This window comes from Marmota flaviventris, chromosome 9, assembly GCF_047511675.1.
Source record: "Marmota flaviventris isolate mMarFla1 chromosome 9, mMarFla1.hap1, whole genome shotgun sequence".
Lineage (NCBI taxonomy): Eukaryota > Metazoa > Chordata > Mammalia > Rodentia > Sciuridae > Marmota > Marmota flaviventris.
Genome location: NC_092506.1, coordinates 4,438,294 through 4,448,764, shown reverse-complemented (window position 1 = coordinate 4,448,764; position 10,471 = coordinate 4,438,294). Strand labels below are relative to the sequence as shown.

General features: G+C 64.7%; 1 protein-coding gene and 1 long non-coding RNA gene across 2 annotated transcripts; both read right to left on the bottom strand.

Moving 5' to 3' along the window:
• Window positions 1-856: 856 nt before the first annotated feature.
• On the bottom strand, window positions 857-2,788 carry LOC117794879 (uncharacterized). The gene is made up of 2 exons (XR_004618754.2): window positions 2,547-2,788; window positions 857-2,204 (listed from the first exon to the last, which is right to left on the bottom strand). It is a non-coding gene; the product is annotated as an uncharacterized lncRNA (long non-coding RNA).
• Window positions 2,789-3,338: 550 nt separating this feature from the next.
• LOC114100005 (uncharacterized) lies at window positions 3,339-10,392 on the bottom strand. Its single transcript, XM_027944590.2, has 5 exons — window positions 10,316-10,392; window positions 7,342-7,725; window positions 5,936-6,150; window positions 5,152-5,798; window positions 3,339-3,724 (listed from the first exon to the last, which is right to left on the bottom strand). The coding sequence occupies exons 1-5, from the start codon at window positions 10,390-10,392 to the stop codon at window positions 3,551-3,553; spliced, it is 1,497 nt and encodes a 498-aa protein (XP_027800391.2). The 3' UTR covers window positions 3,339-3,550.
• Between the last annotated feature and the right edge of the window lie 79 nt (window positions 10,393-10,471).

The window sequence follows — 10,471 nt, the reverse complement described above, 5'->3', positions numbered from 1 at the left end:
TAAAATCCCCTGGCGCAGCGCCTGGCCCAGGTATGTCCTGCTTATGTAATCGCAGCCCAGTCCTCCGGCTGGCTCACCGTGTGCCCCGTGGCGGGGGGGAGAGTCCCTTAGAAGAACTCGCCATTGTTCCTCGGCCTTCCCATGGGAAAGTGGCCTCAGGGAGGGGCCCAGCGGCCAGCAGGAGGGGGGCCGTGGGGAGGAGAGGAAGCGGCCTCCCACAGCCCAGGGCTTCCTCCACAGCTTACCACCTTTATCTCTTTAAAAACAAAAGCCTCAAAGAGCCCTTTGAATGACCTGGTTTTTGATATACCTGGAGAATGGTTAGGAGAAACTGGGCTATCAGCTCGGCCACCCGCCACTGGCCGTGACCTCTCACGCACCTCCTCTGGAACTTGGTTGTCTTTTTCTTCAGGCATGTTAGGCCCTTCCCCCATCAACCCACCCAGCAGCCAACCCTCACCCACCCACCCGTCCTCTACCCATCTGCCATCCACCCACCACCCACCTATCCACCAAACCATTCATTCGTCCACCCACCTGTCCATCCACCCACCCATCCATTCATTCAGCCACCCACTCATCCTCTACCCATCCACCATCTATCATCTACTGACTATCTAACCATTCATCCACCCATCCACCCAACCATCCCTCCATCCATCCACCCAACCATCCCTCCATCCATCCACCCAACCATCCCTCCATCCATCTACCCACCATCCATCCATCCACCCAACCATCCCTCCATCCATCCACCCAACCATCCCTCCATCCATCCACCCAACCACCCACCCACCATCTATCATCCATTGACCATCCATCTACCCACCACCCACCCACCCACCCTTCCACTCGCTTTTCCATCTGTCACCTAACATTTATTGAGTTTGCAATGAAGGACACAGTGGACTTGACTTCCATTGGCTGAACAAGTCCTGGGAGGGACATATTCCCAGATCCGAGTCTCACACCTGTCATTTTCTTTTCTGCCCTTGGCCAAAGTTCCCCACTCCCCGCCCCTCTGCGTCTCAGTCCTCACCTGGGAACTGGCGTGACAATGGCATCTGTCTCATCATGGTGGCCACGGTGGGAAGATACACACTGTAATCACATGGGCTTCCCCGGGGGCCGGCGGGGGCTGGCTTTGGGTGGGGGATGCCGAAATGGAGTCAGAGGTGGCCCTTGCTTTCAGGGCCTCCAGGGGTGGGGCAGGGTCCACCCTGGAGTGGAGGGCAGAGTGAAGTGGATGAGGCCAGGGAGGCCGGGCGGAGAGGAGGCCCTGGTGGCTGGGGCGGGGGGGGGGGGGTCCTGCTCAGGGCTCCAGCAGAGCCTGGAGCGTGGCTGGTGTGGGGTTTTGGACGCTCTCTGGTTGCTGAGCCAAGGCCAAGAGCCTGGACAGCAGGGACTCCCCTTAAACTGCACAGACACGCTTTCTCCTAAACGCTGAGACTGGGCGGACCCAGGGTCACTGATTAGGCCTCAGGTCCTGGGATGCCACCCGTCCCCTGGTCACTGAGGAGCGTGGCCTTCAGGTTTGCCCGTCTCACCCCAAGTGTGGCAGAGGCTGTCAGTCCGTCGCTGCTCTCTCCCCCTGGGCCGGACATGAAGCTGTCCAACACCAGTAGCCACTAGCCACCATTCAGATATGGCCATTTCAGTCTAAATCTGTTAACACGAAAGAGCGCGTACCGCGGGCGCCGATCGCGGTGTCGCTCTTCAAACGCCCTCTGGCTGCACGTGGCTGGTGGGTACTGGAGTGGACGTAGCAGGTACAAAGCTTCTCCGTCATGGCACAAGCTCTGGGCGGTGCCAGCCTCGGCAGGCTGCAGGGCCAGTCCCTGGGGAGGGGGCGGACAGGGGGCACCGCAGGCTGTACTGCCAGACCCCAGGGACTTGCGCGTGGTCAGAGGTCCCTGCAGATGGGCTCTGTCTGCGGTCCCACTGAGTTCCACGTCTAAGACGACGAGTCCTCTGGGCTGACCTGTCAGCTTCCTTCCTGTTTATCTGTAAAGAAAGAGAAAGGGGCCAGCCCAGGCTGGACGCCCCTGGCTCGCCTGGGCCCAGCGCCTCCCGGGGCTGGACACTCAGTCCTCGAGTCTATTTTTAGCACTGCTGGGCCAGTGTCCTTGCCACCCGCCGCCGGAGGCTGACATTTCATACTCTGGGAACCGCGACCTGCCGCTCTTCCGGTTGTGAGGGGACGGCTGTTGTCATGCCCCAGAAGGAAAGAACAATGGTCATTAGTAATCGGCATCTCCCGAAAATCGGAAGCGGAGGCTCTGCCATCTGAGCAGCCCTTAACCCCAGCGGTGCCACCTCGGCCCAGAGGGTCATGCCCTGGGGTGAAGCAGGGGAGGTGGGCCGTGGGCTGCGGGGGCAGCAGAACTGGCCCCTCAGCCACGGGACCAGGGCGTGGAGGGCGCGAGGTGGAGACCCAGCTTAGTGGAGAAGTGGCCCCACGGCTAGTGCCCTGGGCCTCCCCGAGACCCCCGCAGGCAGGGTGGAGTCCGGTGGGGGAGATGCCTGGCCCCCGTGGGGGGTCTCACCTGGGCCAGGAGCCTGGCTTGGCCAAGTGTCCGAGCCCTGCCGTGGGCCGCGCCCTGGGTGCTGGGGCCGAGAGGAAGGAGGGCCGTTGGATGGTGGGGAGGTGGGCAGGGAAGGGGCCTGGCAGGCTGGGGTGCTCCCTGCCCAGCTGCCCGCTTCCTGGAGGGGGACCACGGCCGGCCCGGCCTTCAGGGAAGGGGTGGGGGGGGGCAAGTCACTCTGAAGGGAAGCAGGGGTCAGGGACTATTCCTCCTTCCAGCCCGCTACCTGGCAGGAGCTGCCGGAGCGGCCCGAGGGCGAAGCCCTCCCCCACAGCCCCCCCACAGTTCCCCCACAGCCCTCCCCCACAGCCCCCCCACAGTTCCCCCACAGCCCTCCCCCACAGCCCCCCCACAGTTCTCCCATAGCCCTCCCCACAGCCCTCCCCACAGCCCCCCCACAGTTCTCCCATAGCCCTCCCCACAGCCCTCCCCACAGCCCCCCTGCAGGCCCCCAGCAGCCCTCCCCCACAGCCCCCCCTGCAGTTCCCCCACAGCCCTCCCCCACAGCCCCCCCGCAGTTCCCCCCACAGCCCTCCCCCACAGCCCCCCCACAGCCCCCCCTGCAGCCCTCCCCCACAGCCCAAGGCAAACACAGCAGAGGGCAGTTCCCACGCTCAGGCCAAAGGCTGGCTGCAAGGAGGGCAGGCCTCAGCCACCCACAGGTGAGCCTGGGTCCCGCCCCGGGTCACCCACTGAGCCCAGACTCCGCCCCACACTTGGCAAACGTGGCCCTGCTGAGTCCTTGCGAAGATCCAAGTTCATGTTAAGATCTTTATTCCACGGAATAGAAGACTGACACCCAGAGAGGTTAAGTGACTTGCCTCGAGTCACACAGCTGGCAGGAGAAGAGCTGGCACTTGGACTTGGAGTCTGTGATCTCCAGTCCTGTGTGTCCCTCGGGGAGCCCACACACTCAGGCGTGCCCCGGGCGCTGGCCAGCAGACGCCGTCAGGTCTGCACCCGTATTACAGCAGAAGTGCCATGAGCTGTGGCCGCGTGGGCCTGGGGGCTGTCCTCTGGGGGCGCTGGGAGGCACAGGGCCCAGGCGCACGCGGGCCTCGGGGTGAGGTGCTCGAGGGGCCTGCGATTGTCAGTTCCTGGATATTTGAAGCTATTTTGCTTGATCTCTGGTCTGGGTGCTGTGGGATGGGGACTTCCTGTGTCACTTGAAGCCGCGTGACCAGGAGCAAGCTCCCTGTCGCCCACGAGCATCCTCTCAAGGAAGGAGGTGAACGAGCCAGGGAGCCCCAAGCCCCTGCCCGCGGGACCTGGCCTCCGGCAGGCACTCGGGACACGTGGGCAGGAGCTCCGGGACACGGGGTCGTCCCTTCCCCTCGAGCAACACTGACTGAGCACCGGTGGTGGGAGTCTCAGAGTCTGGGGCGTGGCACGAACACCAGGGCTGGCGTGCGGGCACTGGCCCAGATGGCCATCAGCTGTCACTGCTGCCCCCAGGGGCGGAGCTCCTGGGCCCCCTGGGCTCTGAGGGCAGTGGGTCTCACAGTCGTGGAGGACTGGAAATGGCTGCCTCATGGGAACCCTGTCACGGCCTGTCGCCTGGGGTGACAGGGTCAGGCTGGCATGGCCACTTCCAGGCCTCCTTGGTGCCCACGATCCTTCCCCATCTCGACCGCCTGGCCCCGAGGTCAGGGGAAGCCGGGTGCTGAGCTCGGGTTGCAGGGTGCGCCAGGCGTTGCCCCAGAGCCAAGTGGGGGAGGCTGGCCAAGGGGCCTCGCATTGGTCCTGGTGGGTGGTTCCCAAGGACTCTCCCTAGCAGGTCCCTCGCCGTGAGACCAGAGAGGCCTCGATGGCCCCTTCTACCTCACAGAGTCTGGATTGCAAACTAGCAGCATTTAAGAAAGATCTGGCCTCTCAGGGCCCATCTCTGACCGTCCTCCCTGGAGCAAGCCCCCTCCCCCACCTCCCCTTCCCTGCTCCTGGCTGGGGAAGCCGGAGTCAGACCTGCAGTCAGGGGCCTGATTCTTGCGCCCTGAGCAGGCAGCAACACTGCCCACCACTGGCCATCTATCTGCACCTGCCCATCCACTGACCTGCTGATCCATCTGCATCCAGCCATCCCTCCATCCATTACATAATCCATAATACCCTAACCCCACAGTCTCCACCATCAATCCGCCCAAGTCACCCACCTGCACATCCAGCCACCCATCCACCCACCCACCTATCCACTCATCCATTCATCCATCTACTCATCCTCCATCCATCCACCCACCTACCCATCCATCCATCCACCCAGCCATCCACTCACTTATCCATCCATCCACCCATACATCTACCCATCTACTCATCCATCCTTCCATCCATCCATCCATCCATCCATCCATGCATACATACATACATTCATCTACTCAGCTACCATTTAGCTATCCATCCATCCATCCATCTACACATCCATCCCTCCACCCACCTGTCCACCCACTACTCCCCGCCCGCCCTCCCATGCCCACAGCATCCGTTCCTTCATCCCACCCTGGTCCCTCTGTTCCCTGAGCCTCCTCCGATTGTCCCCTGTCCATGGCATCTCCCCACGTCCTTGGCTGCCCACCTGCCCACCCACTGACGTCCCTGCACGTCCACACTGCCTCACACTCCTGGGTCCAGGCCTGAAGTCCCAGAGCAGGGCCACGTAGGCTGGGTCAGTTCTGGGGATGACGAGCACCAGGTGGTTGGGGCAAATCCTTTGCATCCTTGCTCTGCAGCTGCCCGGCCAGAGGGACTGGCGCTTCCCTTCTGGGAGCAGACAGTCATGGACAGGGGAGCGTGGGCTCCCAGTGGCCCTGGACGTGGGTGGTGGTCGGCCTTTCTCAGCTGCCTGAGCTGGACAGCCTCGCCCATCTCTCCATGTCACCTGAGTGAACCGTGACACAGCACCTCTGTGCTGAGTCACTTGCGACGAGAAGCCCTCCGTCAGTGGCCGTGTGTTGACAGGGCTGGTCACCAAGGAGAGCTGCACTGCTGTGCTGGGCCCGGGGCGCCCTGTCCTTCCCGGGTCCCCCAAAGGCAAGATCCACGGGAAACCATCTCGCGCAGGTTCGCGCTGACCGGCCTTCCTCTGCTGCCCCGTCGGATGCCCATTTCTACCCGAGCGGCCCTCACAACACACCTCTGACAGGAGGACCAGGGTCCAGTGGCGGATCAGGAAGGCCCTTTGCTCCGGCTCAGAGGGGCGCTGGGTGCTCCGGGTCGTCCCCGCTGGAATGCGAGGGAGAGGTGGGGACGCTTGTTTGGAGGGTCTTCCTGGTGGCCCTTTCCTCCCCACAAGGGGTTCAGCCCTGTTCTGTCTGACTGCAGCTGGGTGGGAAAGAGTCCTTGCTCTCGGGCGGGCTGACCTGGGGTGGGGACGCTCGTGTTCCTCTGGGGCAATGTGTCTGACCACTGCTGCCCGTGGTCACAGCATGGCAGAGAGTGGCCTGGTCTGAGTGTGGCTCTTTCTGCTTTCTGATGCTGGGACAGGGCTGTGTTAGAGTTGACCCGGAAGCTGCCGTGCGTGTCGGGTCCCTTAATGAATGTGGCTTTACTCTTTTCCTGTGGCTGAAATATTGTCCTGTTGCAGAGGAGGAGACTGAGGGTCAGAGTGGATGGGGGAGACTTGCTCCTTGAGTGGATACAGTTTGGGTCTTTCTGACACCAACACCCAGTTCTTGCTTCCATAGCCAAGCAAGCTGCCCTTCCTATGGGCCCTTGCTGTGCTCTGAGCTGTCGTGAGTCTGAGAAGCCTTCATCCCGTGCTGTACATCTTTTATGTTTTAAAAATGTGGTAAAGGTCCACGTGGACTTCCTCACCCTCTGCAGGCCCACGGCTGCCCCCCGGGGCCCAGGTGCAGTGAAGGAGCTCGAGCCTGGTCACACCCCAGAGCTGCTCCTGGACGCCCCCTGACCCTCTGAGCAGCAGGAGGGTCTCCTGGGAGAGTCGTGGCTGGGCCTGGGCCTGCGGAGTTCAGGGCCGGCCCAGCTGCACCTCTCGGCTCCAGCTGGGGCAGGGCTGACCGTGTGGACCAAGTGTCCTGGGGCGGCGGTGGAGTGGGGCTCCAGGGCCGGTCAGAAGGGCCAGTGGTCCGCCTGGTGTCCGCAGCCACTGGCTCTGGGTGAGGCGTCCGTGGGGCTGCAGGCCACCCCCGGAGGAGCCTCTCCCTTGGCCTGAGAGACAGGAGCCAGACCCTGGGCAGGTGAGTGGCGCACGGGGTGGGAGCCGTGCAGCCTGGACGGGCGGCAGGGGCACTGCGGGAGGCCTGCTGCCCTCCGGCGGCTCCTGGTGTGGCTCCAGCCCCCCCGAGGGCCGCACTTCCTGCCCCCCCAGGCAGCCGTGCAGCCCACCCCCAGCCACCCGCCCGCCCGGGGTGAGGGGACGGGGCTCCACGGCTGCTGGGCAGCCCTGGCCCAGAGAGCAGCCTGCTCGGGGGTCTCGTAGTAGCCCAAGGCACCTCTCATCAGCCACTGTCCCCGTCACTGCCAGCGCGGTCCAGGGACACCAGGCGCACTCACTGGCCCCCAGAGCCTTCCCTTCCCACCCTGGAGCTCCCGCCTGCTGCCCCGTGGACGTGCCCCGGGGAGCCTGGCCTGGACCTGGTCCCCACCCCACACGACGGAGGCCACCTCCCGCTGGCTGCCTGGGGCATGGAGCCTGATGCTGGGTACGGGGAGGGGGTCGCAGGGGCCCTGACTCTCCTTGATTCAACCCCCAAGGAACATGGCCCTGTCCCAGCCCAGCCTGGCCCTGGGCCCCTCGGTGGCAGACCTGCTGTGGTCACTGTGTCGTCTCAACGTGGTGGACTGGGGTGGACACCTGCCGACTGCCGCCTGTCTGCTGGGATAAGGCCCCGGCTCCGGGCTCCGCTGCGATCCCAGGGGGGGGCCGGGCAGAACCCCAGCAGGGGCCGAATCAGGTCCAAGCTCACCCCCCACGGGGCGCCGGGCGACAGTGTGACTGCGTGTCCCCAGCGCCTCCAGACCCCGCTCCCGGGGAGGCAGGGAGGGGTGCCGAGTGGGGTCCCGTGGCTGTGGGCCTCCAGCAGGTGGCCAGGTGCAAGGACAGGACCGGGGGCCTTGAGGGACGCAGCCTGGACTAGAGCTTGGGTCTGCCACTGGGGACTCGGGTGGCCTTGGGGACCTTGCTGGACCTCTGCCTCAGTCTCTCTCCCTCTGAAACGGTCATGGCAGTGGCCACTTGCTGGGGGACTTGCTTCCTTCGTCTGCACCTCGGGCGGGGCTCACCCCTTTCTGTGCCCCCCGGGTCCTGCTGCGCCCCAGGAGGTGCGTCGGGGGACAGCGTGGCCTTCCTTCTCTGGGCTCTTCCTCGTCCCCAGCGGCGGCAGGGCTTTCTCTCGGGGTCTGCCTGGCGTGCGGGACCTGGCGCCAGGTGGCCTTCCCTGCGCCTTCTGTGGGATGGACCTGGAGGAGCCGGAGGGAGAGCCTCCCCTGACCCCTCGGCTCTGGACAGGATTCCCGAGTACCCCTGAGCAGGTCACGGAGGACCCCCGAGGAAGACGGGGACCTCCAGGAGGGGCGGGGGTCTGGCCAAGCGGGCAGGGGTCTGGGTGGGAGGCGGCCAGATGGTCGTGCCTGGCAGGGCCACCTCACCCCTCCTCTGGGGACCTCAGTGTCCCTCCCTGCCTCTGCCCTCACTGCTGCCTCTGTCTCCACACAGAACCTTTGAAATCCCTGAGCCCATCCCCGGGGCCTCCCTGGACAGGACTCCCTGGCTCTTGGTGCACCAGTCCCACTGTGCTCCCTCCAGTGGCCCCAAGGGCTCCATCCTTCTGGCCCCAGGGCCTTTGCACTTGCCCACGGAGGGCTCAGTGATGCTGGGGGTGGCTGAGGGATAAGCTTCGGGCCGAGGGGAGCGAGTCTGCCCCAGCTAGAGCCCAGACTCTGCCTCAGGACTTTCAGAAGTGCCTGTGCCTGCCGTGGACTTGGGGAGGCCTGCAGCTTCGCTGGGGCAATGGCCGCCCTCTCTGCTCTGTTTCCCAGGATGCCCTGGAGAGGGGTGACTTCCACTTACCAGTCCCACCCCAGGCCACCCTCCCTCAAAGGCTGGGCCCCAGCTCTTGGCCCTGCCTGGGCCGCTGGGGATGGTCCTGCGGGCCTGAGGACAGTCCAGCACACGGCACCACGTCACCAGGGCCCTCAAGGTGCCGGGGGGACAGTCTCCACTTTGCACCTGCCTTGTGCCAGCAGGTCTCTTGGGGTTTGGGACACGAACAGGGATTTGGGACACTATGGTCCCCATGGTGCTGGCACAGGGCTGGGGTCCTGTCCACCCTCAGCCCCTGGACACCGAGGCCAGGCCCACCGCTGCTTTGAAGCTTCCCTTCTCTGTTGTTGAAGGAATGTCCTGGTGGTCGACCCCACAAGGCTCTGGGGGACGTGGGTGGCCTCTGCTGCCGTGGATCAGCGAGTCCCTCCCTGTCCCAGGAGCAGGAGGTCTCAGGCTGCCTCCTCTGTGGCCCTTGGGGGTGAGGGGCCCACATGGGCCCCCCCCACCCCTGCCCCAGGGAGACCTGGGTCTCAGGAGCCCCAGCCACTGACACAGACTCCCAGAAGCCGCACAGCAACACGCCCGCTGGCTTCTAGGGACACCGTGAGACACCCACCGCACTCGAGAAACCCTGAGTCCAAGACCGTTGCCCCCCCACCCGGAGAGCGAGGCCCGTAGCCTCCCCCACCTGCCGGGCCCGACACCCACGCGAGGCAGCAGGGGCACAGAGGGGCCAGGGCAGAACCGCCTGTCCACTGCGGAATATCCATCGCTCCTGCCCGAGGTCCCGGGTCATCTCCAAGGTCCAAATCTAAACTTCGAAGTGCAGCTTCTACAGGATGCCAGACACTGCTGCACCCTGAGGAGCCAGCCGGTCACCAGGCCAGCGGAGGCAGGGCCACGGCATCTCCCGACCGAGGCGCGGCCCAGCCAGGACCAGCTCCCAGCCCGCGCGGGAGGTCAGGGTGCCGGCCAGGCTGCGCTCCTCCCAAGGCTCTGGGCACCAGGGAGGAGGTTCTATTGTCACAGTGGTCTGTCCCAGGTCTTTTGGTTGGTGGCCAAGCTGTGGAACCCGTGTCCCCTGTCCTTGCTGGTGTCAGCCGGGACTGCTCCATGGTCTCCTTCCTTTCTCAGACCAATGATGATGGGTGGCCTTCACATTTTGGGAACCTCCGATTGTCCCCTTGTGACCAGCTGGGGAGAGCACTTGGCTTTTAGCAGGCTCACAGGATGAGGTCAGCCTCTCCCAGCTAGTGCCTCTTCCTGAAAGTGGACAGACCTCTGTGACGCTCAATGGAACCTCCTTCCTGGGGTGTCGTCCTCCACATGTGCACCGGCAGGGGCCAGGGAGGGTGTGTGTGCAGGCAGGGACCATGACATGTGGCCTCTGCCAGCGCTTCCCTTGGCAGAGGAGCCCGTGGGCTGGACGTGGGCGTGGACATGGAGGCCCTTCGGTCCAGGTGGCCCTCCCTGGGCTGCATCATGGCTCCACTCTCCAGGGCCACATGGCCTTGAGGAAGCCGCTCGACTCTCCCTGCCCGGTTGGCTCCTCTGCGAAGTGGGGTGGCTGCGCTGGCCGGCGGAGGGGGCTGGGGGGGTGGGGGTGGAGGTTCCAGCAGTGACCTGGGGACGGCTCAGTGGGCAAGGCCGCTGTCGCAGTTCTCCACCGCCGTGTGGCCTCTGTTCTCCCCGGGGCGGGACGTGGCCAGGGCCAGGGCGTGTTGTCAGGCCCAACCTGACCGAGGCCACCTCCAGCATCTTCCAGAATTTAACTGTGGCCAGTGACGGGCCTGTGTGCTGGACATGGTCCATGGGGGACGTGCCATTCTGGCCAGCGCCTGCTGCTGGCAGTGCCTGACCCCTCGGAGCAGGGAGTGTCATGGACCACGGC